The following is a 20,149-nucleotide window of genomic DNA, read 5'->3' on the forward strand; positions in this document are numbered from 1 at the left end:
ATTTATAAATTGTCAGGCTTTTATGAGTTTGTGTCATAGAATTAATGTTAAACAGTTTTCAGATTCTTTATTGAAAACTGCTGATTGTGTATTGCCTGACAAAGCAAAATGTCTCCATTAGAATAATGATTTATTGTAAATATGGTAGTATTAAGGCTGACTATTCTGGATGTTAAAAATGCATGGAAAAAATCCATTGTAAAAAGTGTTATGTGAGCTGTCATAATTTGTCAGTTTAATATCTTTTTCATTTGCATTTCTTTTTAAAATGCCAAGAGCAATTAAACCTTATCTCACCAGTAGAAGTTGCCAAATTTCACTTGAAATTAAACCAGAATAATGTGTCATGTTAGTTATTTTAATAATATTAAACAATAAAAACAGAAACAGAAAAGAGAATAAAAAGGAGCCATATAACAACTGCAGCTATAAAAAAAAAAGCAGCTAAAATATATAGCCTGTTTCTGTGATAAAATCACAGTCATGAACTCTATAGGCTTCTTCCATCAACAAACCATTTTCCCTGACACTAAGGCCATACCAAAGTCTTGCTGAACTATGATTTAAATGTCAATAAACAGCTCCCAGCAGCACAAATTTTATGCCTGAGATTGCCATATTTTCAGTTCATCTCCCCACATGGTTTCCAGGCAAGCCTCCATAATGAAGTACCCCTTGTTTTTTGGACTGACTCAAGTCCCAGTGAGAAAGACAGAAGGGACTTGTGAGTCAGCAGGAGCTGGAGCTAGGACGAATTGATCACAACTTTGTCTCCTGTGGAAATACCAGCTGCTGTCATATTTGTGTTGGAACTACACTGTGCATGCCTTCTAGCAATGGTCAAGTCATGGGTGAAAAAATTGTTTCTGGGATTGTCTCCCACTGTGCCTGCCTCTCAATAGAGACAAAGAGTTGCCTTTATGTTGCTATGAAATATTCTGTTGCTTTTCAGAAATATATTTAAAGGGGGATTCCCATACAATATGTTGCAAAATAAGCAATCTCTGATAGTTGCATTACAGGAAAGATGTTGTGGAGAAAACTAAGATTAAGTGAATATTTGGCCTTGGCCAATTCATTTTCCCCTAGCCCTTTGCTTTATTTGAAACCTGGACACTAAGAGGGACCTAATTCTTCACTCAAGTCCACTATTTGACTCATATTTCCAGCAACTCAGTACCTCATTGCTGACAAGTCTGGATTAAGTTTGTCTCCTCTGGGATGAAAGCAGACAAATCACCCCCACTTGTCTGCTCTGCAAGAAGTTCTTGTGCTGGTACCTCTGCCCCCATGGGGTGCTTGGAGAGGATGCTTCTGTACAGGTATCAGTACCAACCACAGCAGCTTCCATCTCCCAGTACCTGCAGTAAAGGTGATGGATTTCTTCGAATGGATATGGCTACTTCCTTCTTCTTGAATCTCCAGCAGCAAATGGAGACATCCCTTCTGGTGTCGAGCTGTCAAGCACACAACTCCGTGGGTGTAGGTAACAAATCCCATTGCCCAGTCTTCTCCAACACCCTGCCCCTCCAGTCTTCTCCAACACCCTGCCTCTCCAGCCTTCTCCAACACCCTGCCCCTCCAATCTTCTCCAACACCCTGCCCCTCCAGTCTTCTCCAACACCCTGCCTCTCCAGCCTTCTCCAACACCCTGCCTCTTCAGCCTTCTCCAACACCCTGCCCCTCCAATCTTCTCCAACACCCTGCCCCTCCAGTCTTCTCCAACACCCTGCCTCTCCAGCCTTCTCCAACACCCTGCCTCTCCAGCCTTCTCCAACACCCTGCCTCGCCACAGGGCACCAGCTGGGGACACCCACTTTGGCCTGGGGACCTTCATGCTCCCCCAGGGACTGCTGGGCCCTGCTTGCCAGCAAGAGTGATTAGAAACAGACTCAGCAGTTTTATTCAGGATTTACTTCTGTCTGCTGAGAGAAGGTTGCTAGGTACTCTTATAGTCCTAAGCTACTTATATTTTCCAATTATACTTCAGGAAGAAGTCTTGTAAACGTTTTATGTGAAAATATAAAAAAATGCTTAAAATAGTGAGACAAAGGGGAAAAAATAGAGGAAGGGAGGATTTTTTGGTAAAATTCCATCCAGTCTACTTTTTGAGCCCAAAGAAATACCCCTGCAAATCACCCCACAATTAGGTATCACATATCATAAAAGATTCTCTGTCAGAGACAATGAATGATGATGAAAGAGCAGCAGACTAGATCCTATTTACCAGCCACCACCTCTTTGGTCACGCAATCTTGTTTGCCCCTTGCCACTCACTTCCAGCCCCCTCAGCCTGGAGCATTTGAAACCTCTCGAACACAGGCTGGTTTTCTTGGAACAATTTTTGCCAGTGCTTCTTAATACAACCTTTCCTTGTCTGGACTGATTTCTTATCCTGTCAGAATAACTGGCCACTGCAGTTTTGGTTTCATCTGTGCTAGAAATGTATGGGGAAGTGCTGCCTCTTAAACTAGGATTACTGCTTCTGTACATGACACTTGCTTTTTCACCATAGGTGGCAGTGATGATCCAAAGTGCATAAAAGGGGGCTGAAGGCAGCTGGCCAAAAATGCCACACAACTAGAAGATGCAAACTTAGGGCATGAATTCAGAACCTGACGGTTTGATGCCTGCCAGCTTCTACCAGAAAGAAGAATCAGAAATTATTAGTAAGTAAAATCAGTGTTACACCATCTCTCCAAACCAGCTAGAGTTCATGCTGCTCCTCCATAAGAAGCACTGCAGCAACTGGAATCATTGCTTAAAATATCATGAGTGTGTGTCAGCACAGTGGAACCACAGCATTTCTAGCTAAAGAGAACCATTTTCAGCAGGGTGGGTGGACTATCTCCACATTATAACATGCTCCATCATTTTAGTGCTACACAGCATTTGGCTACCTCTAGTGCAAGTTCCTGTATAGTCGTTCTATGTGCTATGTGTACAGAGACTTGAAAATAACACGGGGAACAGCAACATCACAAAGAAGTTTAATCCTCACAGAAATGTTTTCCAAGGTCATGGATTTGTAAGCACTCTGTTCCAACTTCTGAGTAAAGGGGTATAAGCCATGTATATTATTCTAAAATTGTAACAAGAAGAAATACAACTTTCTGGCAAACAGTGACCTGTGATACACTAGAGTGTTCACTTCAGCTGGGGGCATGGGTGAAAATAGAACTCAAATTAGAATACACTGTGTAGTATAAAGGAGTTACTTTTTACTTTTTATTTTATTGTCCATGAGCTAACAATTTTGTGATCTACACAACATGGCAAATGGACCCAATAAAAGAAACATGGCTTCATAGATAGCCCCCTTTACATAGGAGTGGGACAGAAAAAGGAGGTGCAGTCGTCCCCTCTAAAAACACCTTCACACTTGGGGAGAACATGGACAAAGTACCATCAAAGATCAAAACAGAAGCTGCCAAAGGATGTGACTGATTTTGCTGCTGGAGCTGGGAATTGTCTCAAGGGCTCACAAACCTGTACTGACACTGCCACTGTCTCCATTGCAAGTGGTTTTGTGTTAATGGCTTTCCAAATTCATAGGGACAATTCAGACGAGCTTAAGCCTTAGATAGACAAAGGATTTCAGAGCCCTTTATGGGCAACAAATGAACCTTACAACTCACTGAGATTGTTATTTACCCTAGTTCTGCACACAGATCAGCTCAGCTAGGTTAGAGGTTTTTGAACACCATGAACTGATGAGAAATCAGGATCATAAACTGAAATCCTCCTCCCAGTTTTGTTCTTCTGTCTGCTTTTTTTTCCTCCTCTGTGTTTTAGAAAAATACACCCTGTTTGCCTCAGAATTAGGTAAGATATAACACAGTATCTGTAAAATCCTCAAGCAGCATTCAATTCCAGCAGTCTTATATTTAAATAATGCTAAGTCCTATTGACATACGGAAAGACAAAAATGACCAGTTACTTCAAAAGCAAGGGAATTTCCGTCCACAGTTTCCTCTGTCTCTTACCCTTCCTGTGAACACATGATGTCATGCAGAAGGCTAAATTGACCACTTGCTAGCCTCCCCATCCCACAGCTTTTCAGGCCTTGGAGTTAAAGTCTCACCTCAATGGAAAGCTCTAAGTTTTAGCATAGGTCAAATATAAAGTTTGATGTTGCTACTGGATATTCCTCAGAGATAGGCTGTACAACAGACAAAACCTCCAGTCCCTTTAAAACACATTTTTTACTTGAAGGCATAGCCTGCAGCCACAGCTGCAGAACCTACATAATTCAGGGTAACAATTAACCACAGCTAGCTCATTACTGCTAAAATAATAATCCAAGTGCAAAGAAGTCATATAAATCCCCAAGAAACATGAAACAAGGCCTCCTGGTTTTGTTCACTACTGGCATGGTATGCATGACACGGGACCTCACCATGGTACCATTCACCCCCATGAGATTCCTCCCCCAAGCCTCTGGCACATCACACTGGCATTCTTCTTGGTAAGAATGAGTGTATAAAACTTGTCTGTTTTAAGGTGAGATGTCTGTCTCAGCAGGACACAGCTGATTAGGAGCTCTGGGGGTAGGGATGTTGCTGATCTCACTCCTTAAAGGAAATCCCCTCTAAAAATGCATCATTTAGGGGCACTTCTGTTTCCACACCTTCTTTCTTCCTGCTTCTGCAAGTTCCTTGCTGCTTTTATATTTTGCTTTCCCCTGCCCTCTCCCCCGCCAAGTTATTTCCAAACCTTCCTATATTTTAAAAATGAGTTTTGTTACCTCACTGCTGTCTCCAGGCTTGATGTGTTCGGCCCAAAGTAGATGTGTGCAGCAAAGCTGGAGCCCAGGACCTGCCAGTGGAGGCTGCTGGCTTCCCTGCCCTGCCCAGAGCAGCAGGCAGCCTTGCAGCTGAATGAATACCTGCAGATAGCCTGTCACAAACAGCTGATGCCAAAATAGGCAAAAAATATGACTAGAACTGTCCTGTTGTGCCCTACACAGATGGATGAATATTTAATTGTTATTCCAGGAAAGGCTTTTAAAAGAACACATGAGACAACAATTATGTGGAGCTGTCTCAGCACACAGAATAAAAATAAAAGCAATCTAACGCTTAAAAGAAAGGACTTTTAAAATTGTTTTTTAAACAATTGTTTAAAAATTTTTAAACATTGTTTCTAAACCCCACAAAATGGCATCAAACATAACAGCTAAAAGTGTACACAGGTGACCTATTAGTAACACTGATCTTTTTAAATGACAGTTTTGGCCAGAAAATAATGTTAATGATGGCAGAGGAGAAGAGAGATGAATTACAGAGATATTTCTGTTATGTGGAGCAGAAGATGGAGTTTTGCCCAACAATTATCCATGGTCTGACTTTGAAAGTCTCTTCAGCAGCATGATGAGTTTAATAACAGAGGCCTGATTCACTGACACTGATACCAAACTGTTATTTCTAACACTCAGTAGCTAAAACACTCAGCTTTGCTAATATTCTGCAGTTCTGTATTGCCAGAAATAGCATCTCTCCAGGAAGGATTTGGGCAGGTATCCAGTTTATATACATCAGAGTGTTTACATTTTAGTTGTCAGACTGCTGAAGAACAAATTAATCAGGCAGTTGAGCTTAGGGATGCAAATAATCCTGCTGCTCTCTGATCTCTTAAGTGCCCAGATGACACCACAAGGGTTTTCAAAGGTGCTCTCCCATCCCTGTAGATGTCAGGGGGACAGGCCAGATACAGAGAGGTATTCAGCTGCACAGTCCCCACACTGGCATCCCAGTTAGGAATCAAAATCCCTAAACATTCCCCTACAGACCCAGCTGTTTACCCAGTTTACCCAGCACCCTGCAGGCTCTTTGGAAATGGATGTGTTCCCTATAGCACTCAAAGTATGGAAGTGGCTGGACTCTTAGAAGAGCTGCCTGGAGAAGGGAGTGTGTCCATACCGCCCGTGGGGCTGAAGCCCACTGGGGGATTGGAGCAAGCTGACCACAGGGAGCAGGAAGATCAATGGTAACCATGAAAGAAACTGGATCACAGCCTTACCTTCTGCCATAGTGTCTGCAGTATGGCTTAGCTTCATCTGTTGTTGGGTTGGTTTGGGGCTTTTTTTCTATTTTTTTCTTATTTTTTTTTTTTTACAATTAGATTTTAGTTATTGTCTGAAAGGATTCTTTTAACCAATTTCAATGGTATATAGGTAGTTTTCTAAACATGGCAAGCATCAGTCATTGTTTCCACATGAGAAAAAAATACCTCGAGTTATTCAGAAAACTAATGTTATAAGAAGCTTTGAGAATAGCTGGTAAGTTGTACAGACATCAATCCTTACTTATTTTAACTTTTTGCAGATAGTAACCAAACTGGTTTCTTCCTTAGGACAAAAATCCCCAAACCAAACCAAACCAAACCAAACCAAACCAAACCAAACCAAACCAAACCAAACCAAACCAAAAAAAAAAACCAAATCAAACCAAACCAAACCAAACCAGCAAAAAACAAATCAAACCAAACCAACAAACAGAAAAAAAGCAAACAAAAAAACCAACACCCTACACAGAGGAAAATCTGTTTCTATGGTTTTCAGACACTAGCTTCCCTCTTCATCCCCCCTAAAACTGGCCTTTAAAATAAATGTGACTCATTCCAGAACAGATACTTATAATGGGGTTCAAGTGGTATCTCTGTCAAGACTTCAATAGTATTAGTTGTTGATGCTGAGGAGTGTAAAAACCTGGAGGAATTACCACCTTTGCCTGCCAGGATATCTCTTGCCCACAGGCATTCTGTGTTGGAGAGCAGGGATCCTTCTCCTCCAGCAGAAAATTCTGCCTCGTCATGCAATATCAAACACAAGTCATTATCATTTATTATGTTAAGGCTTCTTAAAAGCTAGCCAAAGCACCAAGTGCAAAGAGTATTGGTAATCTTATTTATTTCTAAAAAAAGAACATTTTACTAGGACAATGTCAGGTTTCTTAAATGCTGGCAATGTAATTTTCCATGATGTTACATTTTATATTTTAGAAAAGCTTTTTTTTTTTTTGGTCTTGGACTTTATAGAAATAAAGGCAGCAAAACCCTTTTATCTGTTTGTCACAGAAGTTGATAACGATACATGTGAGATGAGAATGACCTGGACAGCTTAGCAGACATAAGCAAGAGTTTTTCTTCTACTATTAAAAAAAAAAAAATTCAAAACACCCACAACCCCCAGAAAATCACTGAAAGCTATCATAGAATAATCTTTGCCACACACTGTAGAGGTGATTGTCACTTTTAAGGTCAACATTAGACAAATCTGATGATCTGAGCAGGTTTCAAAGGGCACTGAATCTACTGCAGATTGTGTCTCCTAATATGTATTACACTAGTACCAATAAATCTGTGAGATCTCAACACATTCAAGTTTCACGGCAGTCAAAGCAGCTTGCAAAATAGCTGTCCCAAAAAGCTCTCTTTTTTCTCTGCCTTGTGATACAAGGTAATGCAAAAGGGAAATGCAAATAATGCATTTCATCACCGATGTAATGATGTGTGTGCCTCCTTAGAAACCGTGAAGTGCATTATTTGGGATGAAAATGCATGATCTGAAGTTGGAACATCAAAGAAAATAAAAAGTGCAAATATATTCAATATTTTATGTACTAAATATGAAAGAGAGTAAGGCATTACACAGAGAAAACAAAACCAGCTTAAAATAAGACAGATGAGAGCTAACCATTATCTACTTTTTGTTAGCTTTATTAGTTACCTATCCACACCTATTTCAAACTGCGAGAGAGATTTCTCTCTGAAGTACACTCATTTTCCCTTCCTGCCACATTTCCTGCTTATAGCTTCCAAAATAACACTGAATACCTTAAAAAGGCAGATCCTACATTACAGTTTAGCTTCACATTTCCAGGAAACAGACTTAGAGCAGAAAAAAACCCAGACCGTTAAGGGGTTAACAACTTAAGCGTGTCACATTTTAGACATAAAATTTTGCTTTAATAAAGGACATTTAAAAGGAAGAAGCCACAGAGGCTAAAGAAACACATCTCCTGCAGCAAGAGAGAGAGGATACAAACGAACCCCGTAGCTCCACTAAGAATGAAGATCTGTTTTATTTCACTTACCGGTATTATCCATTATTCCCTCTCGGTATTCAAAAAGCACAGTTCCCAAGAAAAGCAGCCGGTACAGTCTCAGGCTCGATAATGAAGCTGGCTGCCCTTCTCCTGGTTATTAGACCTTGCTGGCAGTCAGAGCATACTTCATGTACTGACTGCAGTAGACATCACCAGGAAATTTATATCTCCAAGGATGACAAACAGCCATTAGCTCCATTATAGGCTGATTAAGATTGTGTGAGCCTATCAAGTAGATACTTAAATCCCCCAGGGTTTTACATCTATGGGGGGAAAACAAAAGAACTCCCAGCCCATAATACTGAATATTTGTTTCTGAAAAGTAAAAGTAATGCTGATGAGGAGAGGTTTAATGGGTAGGAGGGCAAAACCTTAAATACAGCAGGGATATATTACCGAGGAAAGGGCTGTTATTTATCAGTGACGCAACAGCAAAAGTTTTAGGGAGAGAAAAAGAGGGGGAGGAATCTGTGGCTGAGAAAGTGCTGGGTTAGGCTACAATTTGCAGACATTAGCTTTGGCTAATGTGTTTTAAATCCTGCAAGTTCTGCACCTGATGTTCTCTACATCAGGTGTTCTCCTTTTTGTGAGAAACAGAGCAGATGTGCTTGTCTGTGAATGCATATCAATATATTAATTGCCTGGAAACATACATTATTATAGTGATCATAGCTGAATATAAGGAAAGGGTAAAGAGTAACTACAGGGCTTTACTTTTAAAGTCAAAGTGAAAACCACTGGATTCTGGAGGGATTTGGCTCAACAAAATCTGAGTGACATGCTGAAATGAAGAGGTATTAATTCTAAATTTTCCATATCACCTGAGACTGTGAAGCTCAGGCTTTTCCCCCACAGACATAAACAAACAAACAAATCCAGTACAGACTCATAAAAATTTCCATGTACCAGGATATTCGGGTTCTATCCCGTATTTTGGTACAGATTTGCCCTGTAACCCTACACCAGGCACTTTGTGCCACAGCATTTGTTCAGTGGTGACAGGGGCTCCATTACACACATGGCCTTTGGTGAAAGAGAATGTCACAAAGTACTGGCACTACATCAATGCTGCACAGTATTTTCTCAGTATTTGTACCTTCCATTAGATAATTCACTCCAATCCTCTTTATTGCAATGGAGAAGGAATACAGGTTTTTTATGTCTCCATTATATGGACCCTCTGCCTCACAGAATCACGTGAGCAACAAAATATATTTTCAATTCATCACCCCTTCAATGTCCCTTTGATCTCATTGCTCTTTTTAAAATTTTGAATAAAAAGAGGTTGCAGCACTGATCTATTTACACTGATTAAGAAGTGGAAAGAATCAATGGCTGAGAAGTAAAGTCATCAGCAAGAATGGAGAATATCTAGGGCACACTGGATATATTTTGTATTTCCAGAAAGGAGGCGCTTGGAGGGCTAAGGAGAGACTAAAGATTAGAGATCTGTCACACTTCATATTAAGCTTCTATTTATAAGTGGCTTATGAAGAGCTTATAGAAAATAGAAGTTAGCATAAGCATGTTGCATTATGCATGTCACAGATAGCTACAGCCACACTAATACAAAGGGTTAAAGATGACCAATAAGGAGTTTATTAATTTGCTAGGTCCTGCATCAGTTAATGACAATTGATTAATGTGCCAATTTGGGTAATTGGTTAAAGTGCATTTGGTGAAATCTAGTTGCAGAGGAACACTAAACTGGAGGCTGTGCGATGGCCATCTGATAAAGGCAATCACTTTTCTCCAGCTCCTCTCTGGAGACAGCTGCCTGGATAGTGCTGGGTTCCTGCAGAAAAGAGAAAAAGAGCAGGCTCTTGGTGTGTCTTTAAAGCCCCACGTGTCCTGGAGAGAGCTGGGGGATGTACTGCAGCTTTAGCACACTGCTCAGGAGAGAAGGGCAGAGGATTGTGCTCTTTTGCTAGGAGGCTACTGCTAGCCAAGGGAACAGCAAGCTGCCTGTGTGAAAAGAAGAGATGGCTTGGTTTTGAGATGGGGCTCTGCAGAACTGCAAATCCTACAGGTGTCTGAGCTCAAACTGCACTGTGGGATGGTGACAAAACCACTGCAGGGCAGAAGGACAGATATCTTAAATCCCACTAAGTATGTAAATGTCTTATGCTGACTAAAGCTTAGAGAATCGGCTTTGAATCCAACTTGTTTGCTTTGAGTTTCACTGGAAGCTGGAATTGGGGAGCTCTGCACTTGAGAAGTCACCAGGCAATGGTGCAGCTATAGGAAACCAGTCCCGACCCTTGTGGCTGGGGAATACAGGTGGGCAACTCCCTCTGCCAGAGATCCCAAGGGATGATGGAAAGCTGCACCTACACAGGCCTCAGGGAAGTGAAGAGCTCCAGACAGCGACTATTTCTCTGTGCAGAGCAGTCCCAGTGTGTGTGCCACGGCTGAACCTCAACTGCCTCAGGGCAGGTGGGCTTCATGGTGTCCTTCAGGGTGCTGGTCCCCCAGTCACACAGATGAGAAGACCTCACAGGAGCACACCACAGCTCCCTTCCTGCCCACATGCACAGGTTTCCTTCCAAGGATGCCCTGGAAGAGTCTAATGAGTACCCAGGTCTCTTCCTGAGACGCAGTACAGATTCACAGCTTCAGGTCAGCTAAGGATCAGGACTGTAAGGTGCTAACTAGAGTATGGGAAATCCCAATTGCAACAGCTTGATAAGCATTGAGTTTGGGTGCTTCATCATGGCTGTGTGACAGGAACTGCCAATGAAATTAACTGTTAGTGGAATTTATTAACTCTTGAAAGCTAACTATAAATGGAAATTTCATATGATATAAATCTCCTCCATTTGAACAGAAAGTATCTCACCAGGAAACTTCGAAAAAGAGAAAGCTTTACAAAATATGTGAATTGGGGTGGAATTTTTTTAAATTGTAGGTAACTAGGTTATTGCATAGAAATCTACAGATGTGCATGATCAGATGCCATTGTTACAGGATTAAAGCAACGTCAGCCTGACTGAACGTGAGGAAAAAGAAAGATACAGGTAATAGGTGGAGTTCAACAAGGAGACTGTGATTGTTATTTAGAAGTAAAATACACATATATTCCAGACATACATTTACTTCATTTGTGAGGACAGAGCAACCCCATCACAATACACAGTTGCATGACACCAAAATTACTCAGTCTTTTTAAGGACAATTTGAGGTATGGGCTAAGAAGATCAGATCTAAACAGGTGTAAAGCTCTCTGTTCATCTTGTAAAAATCTCATACTCCATCAGAATATATCCTGGTTTTCTTCACCTATGAGGTGGTCCTGTCTAACAATCCATTTCAGCCATAGGCACTTAGGACCTGGGCTCAATTCCTTGTTCATCCTGATTTTGTGCAGACTCCTCCAACATCTGACCTAGGAACAGTTTGTACTGTGCTCGCTTCCCACACCTGAGCTGTGTGAGGACAAACACACTGGAGGTTGTGTGAGACCCCAGTGCAGAGCTAGGAGCCAATGAAGTTGCTAACCCACATAATCAGGGCCAACCCTTGGAGAAGAAAGCATTACAGAGTACATTAGTTGCACTGCTAATTACACAGAACCCTAACGATCCCGCTCTCCAATATACCTGATGTACACAGCCTGCTAGGGCAATGACATTTCACTCCCAGGAAAATCAATGAGGATTAACGGAGGCACAGAAATCTGCCCAGGTAAGCAGCAAATAAAGAAATCAGGGTAAACACAGACCTCAGTGCCCAGACATCAAAACACTTAGAGTCGACAAACCTGCAGAATCGATGGGCAGCTTCAGCTTTGGTGTTTCATATCATGACAAAAATGCCTAAGGACACATTTAGAATATGTGAAATCTTGCTCTGTTCAGTGCACATTTGTCACTGCAAAGATCTGATTCTGTAAGATGCCATTTCGGGCAAAATGTTTCACTTCCCTTTCACTGTGTCTGTTTCTTCCTACACAGAAATCATCAGGGAGGTGTCTCTGGGATAAGCTATACTTGTTTTTAGATGCTGTGGGCTTGAATACTCATCATCAATACTCTAAATATACAACTTCATGCAATTCTTGTAAGTATCCACCAAGTCCCAGGCCAATGACTGTACTGAGTATGAGGGATCTGTAGCTCTCCAGAAGGTATTTCCTTTTCTGAAGTGCCTTTCCATCCACCAGTGGTGAGGTGGTTTTACTGGGAGGGAAGGAAGGACATTGTGAGAAGGTATGGGAATGACAGCAAAGGATCTGCACTCTGCTACAGACGAAACTCAGTATTTCAGACAGTAACAAAAATTGCCGCTTGTTATAAAGTGGTTTTGGTGCTCATGAACTGCACCAAAATCTGGAATTAGTAACATGTCTATAAATACAAAGTTGCTAGGTACACATTCTTCAGGCTTTATATATATGAAAACCATCTCTGGCACTTCCTTGAAAATTTCTAGGCAAAAGGAAAAGCCTCTTGATGATGTGCTGAACAGTATGCATGGAGTAGGCTTCCCTGGGAAAGGGCTGAGGATGTGGCAATGTGCAGAAGCAACCTCTAGCAGAAGCCTTCCCTAAGCCTCACTAGCAATTCCCAGCTGGAAAAGGTTTTGCCAAACGCCTTTTCCCTGCCTTACAGAAGCAGAAGAGTTTGAGACCAGGATGCTCTTGTCTTGGGAAGAAGCTCCAGTTCAACCTGGGAATATTGTTAATACACAGCTGTAAGGGCACAGAGTGCTTTGTTTTGCTGAGCAAACAGCAGGAGCCTCTTTTTCCCCAGGAAGACTTTATCCTTGAACAGCCCGGACAGATGCAGTGGTTCTGACTCTTGCTGAAAGCTGCAAGAGGAGAAGCAACACCTCTGAAGTCAAGAGATTTAAACTGAGAAAACAAGGAGAGAGTGGGATCCAGACAGCAAGATGGGGTCGTTGTAGGTGGGGAGTTTCACAGCACAGATGGGTTTTCAGAGGGAGCAGGAAGGGGCTGGGCATGTGCTGAGTTCTGTGCAGAGAGGGCGGCAGGGCTGAGTGAAAGGAGGGACAGAGGAAGTGGGAGGGGAAAGCAGGGACTGGGACAGGTGAAAGAAGAGGTTTCAGCATATCGTAAAGAGGGGAGCTCAGCAGGATATAAAAGCATGGACAAGAAAAAAATCTCAAAATACATGATTATTTAAGAAAACTGTAAGTTCTCCCTGAATCCCGAATTTTAATGAATTCCTATCTACAATGCAGCATGGTATGTGCTCAATTTGAAATACTTGGAAAAATAAACTGAAGGTTTTCCTCTTTAGCTTTCTCACTGATTCCTTTATAGAGGCTTGCATGTGCCTAACTGCCTACCCAGCCCTGGAAATCTTCAGAGGATTTCTTGGATTTGGAGATGCTTGAATGAATTGTGCCTGGCATGGCCAAAAGTAAATATATATTAACTATGTGCTGCTGTCACCATGATCACAGCTGCACGGCTGGTGATGGGGGGGCCTCACAAACAAGATGTCTAATGGCTTCAAGCATTTTTACTACTTTTAAACCAGCTCAGAGCTGTTGGCAGGCTGTCTGCCTTCAGAAAACAATTAAATATACTCAGGTCTAATTGACATGCTGGTAAGAATGCCTCAAGTTGCAGACTTGTCTGTGTTCCATCCTCCCTCTTAGCCAGCCATTACTTCATTTGCATCACTTGCCCTTCTTCCCTCGTCTTGCCCTCTCATGAGCACACGTTCACACACAACCTAGGCTGTGGTTATTCCTCTCTGTTCTGCCCTTACTGTAAGTCAGACTCTCAGACTGTGCCATGTACCAGCTTGCACAGAGCCAAGAGCTTGCTACAGAGGGAAGTTCTGTAGATCTGAAGCTGCCACACGTCTTCCACTGAACTGCCAAGCATTTGCTGTCAGAATCAAAATATGCCCTTCTGTTTGCTTTTTGCAGTCTCCCAAAATTGGAAATTACTTAGAAAAGCAAATGGCTACCAAAGGGATTAGGGCTATGGTTTGGGAAGGTCCAGAAGATCCATTTTCCTCTCTGTCACAGAAAACTGGGTAAGTGTTCCAGGTGAAAGGCTACAGTACCTGAGCAGTCATTTACAGTGCCTGGCGTGGGTGTTCGTGCATTAATATAACATATTGCTCACATAAATGAAATCTGTCAAGCAAACTGAAATAACCTCTCTCCTTTTATCTTTAAATATCACAAACAAATGCTTTGAAACAAGTTACTATTCCTATGGAAACAGAGATGTGCTGCAACCAAAACCTTACTTCATGTCATGGCCTTTGCTACCCAGAGTGCTAAGCTAAATCAGGTATAGAAAATTGGGACAACCACTTAAAAATAAGACTTTTTAAGTGTCATTTTAAGGTATCAGGCTGCTATAATCCTCAGTATTATATGCTTATAACAAGGAATAAAAAATTTGCTTCCATGTGTCCACTGAAATCAAATTCCAGACTCAAACTCCTTTTTACGGGCTGTAGGCTTTTCACACCTGAGGCAGAGAGTTACAGAGCCTGTTACAAAATGTTCTGACTTTGGAAATCTAATGACATCTTTAAATGTTCTGAAACCATTATGATATTTGACCAGATTGAGTATTTTTCTTAGAACAGGTTTTCTACAAAGAGGCCAAATGGAAGCTCTGCATAAAGGGAGTTTTGGATCCCAGTTTGTCTCTGCCATACTGAGGCTGGTGTGGAAACCTCTCCATCTCAGCATTTGACCTCAGCAGGATGGTAATACAAAATAAAATAAAATACTTCAGCCTTCTACTGAAATGTGAAAAATGAGCACATTTTGTGAGTCACAGGGGCCAGGGCACCAAGAAGAAACAGAATGCCTTTTACTTTGTCAGTGAAAGTTACAATAAAAAACAATGGTTGAAAACTGAGACTAAGCATGTTCAAGTAAAAACTATCTATTGCCACAGCAAATGTGATTAAGCTACCAAGGCTTTCAGTGGATCTTCTGTCCCTGGAGGTCATCACATCAGGACTAGATGTCTTTCTGGATGACAACAGTAAAACACAAGTTACTGAGCTCAACGAAAGTGTTAATGGGCATAATTTAAGGGCTTGTATCACATAAGTCAGCCCAAATAACCTCTCTGGCATTAGTGCTGTGAATCTATGTAAAAAGGCCAGTCTTCATTATCCTTGCTGAAGTGAAATGTCAGATTTTTATCATGCCTTAATGACTGCATACAATAGATTTACAGAACATTTTACTCTGCTCCTTATCTCAGGACCTTATTCTTACCTTCTTCCCCCCACTTTTCCTTGTGTCTTCTGCAGATTTTTCTCTTGCAATCTTATGTGCAATAAAAAGAGAGGGAATTTAACCCCACTGAGAGGCATAAACAAAGCTCTATTTCTGTTTTCCCTTAAAATCTTCAAACAGACAATCCAGTAGAGAAAAAAAACATAGAAAGACATATATCCTGGTCTGAGGACCTGAAGTGATACCAGCTTCAAGTGAAGCCAACAGCAAAACTCCCACTTCAGTCAGGCCAGGACTTTGTCTCTGGACATAAAACATGTGGCCACATTTATGCTAAGGATAGGGGAGGTTCTGGGTGTTTCAGTTTAAGTAGTGTGAGTGAAAATACATCAATAAAGGCAATGGAATAGAAGACTGTATTTAAGATATTTATTGGCATTTGTCTTAACCCTGTCTCCTAGCTGAAGTAAAATTTAGGCAAGAAAATGGTAGGTAATGATCACTTAAATATCAAATGTCACCCTTAGGAAAATGAACAATTGAAAATGAAAATGAATCAAGAAAGAAAAAGCTTTTCTAACTCCAAAGGCTTGACAAACAACCTCTAGTGTGCAGCCATGTGCTGTACATGATGCACTGTACATTTAGCCAGACAAACTTGACCGCCTCTGTCACCCTGGAGTTAGAAAAGCTCCTTCAACCTCCTTAAGGGACCCAGGTGGACTAGAATCACAGCTCCAGATATTGTACAAGGTGCTTCACAGTTGCTCCAAAGGATATTTCTTTCTAACAAGTAATAGCCAGAGTATGTCTTCACCTATTTAAGTGCAGAAAGTGTGGTGAATTGATTGCTGTGTAATTTAACTCTCAGCACCCTGGTTAGTTAGAGGAATGTCTGAGCAATTTGACTTCCACTCAACTCCTGTCCTGAACTGCTTTAGGTTCTGTATCAAGGATCCCTTTAGCTTGTGCAGCTTGATGATCTTCTAATGCCAGCAACAAAACATTCTCAAATGCACCTCAAAGGTACTGAAAGGATGGGTATATTTTAATTATTATAAAACATATATTTTACCTGCAAAAGTTCATTAACAACACAAGTTATTTTAATCTTATTTGGTGGCTAGTGTTCTTGCCAGAACTTACTGTAAAAAGTGTGTGACAAACACAGAGCCTAGACAATATCAGCAGAGTACATGAGGCAAACTGGCAAGCTGGAGATGTGCCACATGCAGGTGTTGGGAAAACATGCATTAGAAAGAGCTTGCTTTCGCTGAATGAATATACAAGGTAAATATTTTCCATTCCAGGATTTACTGTGTCACCATAGGCTGTACTTTTGTTAGGCCACAGCTAGCCAGCAGAAGTGAAACCCTGGAGTCATTTCAGGTAATAATGCTGATAATTCAGCATCCCAAACTTTTTTATTCTGAGTCAAAACTCCAACTGTACTCTACTGCAGCATATGGAGCTAGAGGATAAACTATTGTTTATACAACAACATGAAAAGTTCCAGTGCTGAGAAGTGTATTACAATGAAATCAGCAGTGTGTTGTAAATCTGGTTCAGAGTGCTTGGTTGCTTTGCACTGAAGTGTGCATGTCTGGATAAGAAAGGCAGAAGGACCAGAGAATTTGACCAAAGAGGCAACAGGGAAACCAGGGGAACTCTGGAAATACACCCCGAGCAAAACCTATGAACAAACACCAGCTGAAAACAACTGTGCTGCTAACAGAGAAATGATGCCCTTTTGTTTGATTCCTGCTGGTTTTGGAAAACAGACTTGATGTACTGACAGATGAAGAAATTAAAGACATTTCTGTTTCTGTTATCAGTTTGTCATCCTAAGTGAAGCAGCACACAAAGGTGTGTGAAAGTTCAAAAAGGGATCAAATCCACATGGCAAATTGGTTTTTGCAATTTCTCTCCTTCCTAAGCTGTTACCCAAAAGACCCTGTTTATTGCAACATGCCTTTCACCTAGGCATCCCTTCCCAGGGTGTCATGCAAGGTCACTTAATCCCTTTTGTGGCAAACAAGTCAGTTCTCTTTTCCTGGGGTGGTAATAAGACGTAAAAAGAACTCCCAAGTGACATTTGTATGGCATTGTTCCTTTTCTTTTCCCCTTACAATAGCACCCACTGGCAGTTGCCTATTTTGTGCACAATCAGGTATTCTGCAATTAACTTCTGAACACAGGTCGTTCCATAAAAGCATCAACAAAGGGGTAGGAGGGGGAAATTATGTATCCTGCTTCATTTATTTCTAAAAATAACAACATTTCATCAAGAACACGACGCTTGAATTTGCCTGGAGAGCGTTTTTAGGTAATGCAGGGAAAGGTGCCCTCTTGAGAGCAAGAAGAAAAAGCTCACTAAAGCTCTTACAAAAGGTGGTTGGGTATTTCAGAGCTATGTTGCCCTTCTCTTTGCATTCAGGGTGGTGAAAAGTATAAGCTTATTTCCTTCAATAAGAAAGAGAATATTATAGAAGGATACTGATAAAAAGTATTTTAAATCTTTTTATTTACATCATTAATAGTGGTTTGATTATTAAAATATAATGAATTTGAAATATCTGGTTATTTTACTACTATTATCCTTTTTTCTTTTGTTACTGAGGTCAGTCTGGACAATGGGATTACAATGAAGATTGTTTCCTCTTTGATTCCCTGTTATCCATCCATAGTTTTAAAGCACAGGCGTGCTGTCTTTCAACAATTTCCTTCCTCCCACTTGCATTCAGTTTAGTGTGGGTAAATGGCACAATCAAATGCAGTCTTAATCTCACAACTCTTCTGTTCTCTACTTATGTTCTCAGGTTGCTGCCTTTAAGTCCGACAGACCCCCCCCAAAATACAAGTATTTTGAAGAAGCCTTGAAACTACATTTCTTGTAGTAGTTTCATCATTTTTCTAATACAGTTCTTCAAATATCTTAAAATCCTTGCAAAACCTTAGTACTGGACATAAATTACTTGACAGTGTGGCTTGGAATTTTACCTGGATTTTGATAATGCTGTCTTTGCACACCCTAGTTATGTGGAAACCAAAGCAAAGGAGGAGTATGTCAATTGACAGAAAGCTGTATTACCTCTTTGCTTGAATCTGTCAAGAGCATTTGTCAAGAGCAGTGCTATCCAGTGCTTGCAACTTTCCTGGCTCAGCAATAGCTGCAAAATTTGCAAGGATATTCTGTAATCCTACGTTCAAATCAGAACTGAAGCACTGAGTAAGAGCTGGGCCAGGGACTGCCCCATGAAAGATCCTGCGGGAGATGCCCTTTCGCACTGACAGAAAACTACGGATGCATATCTTTGAGAGCAATTTATCAAACGGTTGTACCCGTCATGAAGATAACATCTAGGCCATGTTTCCATGACATTGACTTCTGAGCTAGACCTGCCCACAAATACAGGACAAGTTTAACATTTACATTTCTATTTTATAAAGGAAAAGTCAATTGAAATAGATAAACCTTAATGTGCTTAGCCAGAACCTGAAGATTCTCTGCTATATTTCTCCCACAGTCCAAATCAGGAACAAAATCCCTTTGGAAGTAGGCCAAACTGTTAAACTAAAAGGAATAATTCAGATATTATGTCATTCTAAGGTTGCAGCAAGCAATGTAGTAGACCACCCTATTAATTGTATCTTTAGGTCAATATTTTATCTTTATCCAAACCAGATTAGTGCATAAATTTAAAATGAATAAAAAACTCCAGACCAAACAATCAACCAACCAATGAAAAAAACCTAAACAAACAAACTAAAACCAACCAACCAACCCCAAAACACCCCTATGTTTTTCATCCTCACGTAAGATTATTATCAGTTATTATACATTTCAAGACCCGAATGGAATTTCACCATGCTATCTCCCCCAGAGTCCAGGAATGAAGAATTTCTACCACTCTGCTCTAACAACAGAGGAGCCTGCCCCAAAGCTTTCAAAAAACCTGCAGCAATCCTGGATATTCTTCAGCCACTGGGGCTGAAACACACCAGGCATTTCTTGTGGATGCTGTGGAGTGAAGGAGCTTTGGATCCTTGGGCTTGCAGGTGGTGCAGTGATTGCTCAGATGTGGCAGCTCAAGGCTTGCACTCACCTGGCTAAGAAGAGCTATTCAAAGGCTTTTTTTTTAAGTTTCTCCCCCTCTCTCTCCTTATTCATCTGCACATATATGTGGGAGATGGCCAGGACTTATAGATGTAATTTTCTCAACATGGATGGCATTCTATAAAATAACACAGTCATTTTTCACGGAGTCACTTTTTATGATCATTTCAGGCAGTATTGAATAAATAACAGAGAAATGTTTTGGTAAGTTAGTAAGAGTGCTATTTTCATGTTTCATTCAGTGATGTGTCATGGGAAAACTGCTTTAGCTTACTTTTAGTCATATATCTACTATCTATAATTTTTAATATTTCAAGTAGAAAAAAAATTTCTGTTGCTGATGGACTGGTATATATGAAAATTTTGATGATATCTTTAATACCTACCAATTGTATATGAACCACTTAACATTACTGTGGGGTTATTTTTCACACAATACCTCTAATGGCAAAAATATACCAGGCCCTTCTCCTCAAAGAATAAAAGAAAATAATTTTTTTTAAAAAAAGAAAGGAAAACAAAAGATTTTTCCTGCCATAAAACTGTTTTGAGGTTGGAAAGAATGAGTGACATCTCTCTTTTAGGTTTCTGAGGAAAGTCTTTCCAGTGCTGTAATTTTCAGTCTGGGAGAAAGAATGACTATTTTCAGTCTCATTCAGTCAAGGGATTCTGCATCTTCCCTTAGAGCTGCATACACCAAATCTAAATGTCTGCCAGGCCAGGAAGACATCAGGGTACG

The 20,149-nt window shown here is 40.8% G+C and overlaps 1 protein-coding gene across 4 annotated transcripts in view; it reads right to left on the reverse strand.

Annotated features, from left to right (window-relative positions):
* PHACTR2 (phosphatase and actin regulator 2) overlaps window positions 1-20,149 on the reverse strand; it is a 129,814-nt gene that overhangs the window by 93,350 nt on the left and 16,315 nt on the right. The window contains exon 1 of one of the 4 annotated variants that reach the window (XM_086869052.1): window positions 8,097-8,243. The exons of 2 other annotated variants lie outside the window; for them this stretch is intronic. In XM_086869052.1, coding sequence (XP_086725178.1) covers window positions 8,097-8,109 — 13 coding nt within the window. In that variant the 5' untranslated portion in view covers window positions 8,110-8,243. Of the gene's footprint in view, window positions 1-8,096; window positions 8,244-20,149 lie in introns of those variants that run through there. One more of the 4 variants, XM_023923467.2, reaches the window with a different exon arrangement.

Source organism: Cyanistes caeruleus, chromosome 2 (genome assembly GCF_971803275.1).
Source record: "Cyanistes caeruleus chromosome 2, bCyaCae1.hap1.1, whole genome shotgun sequence".
NCBI lineage: Eukaryota > Metazoa > Chordata > Aves > Passeriformes > Paridae > Cyanistes > Cyanistes caeruleus.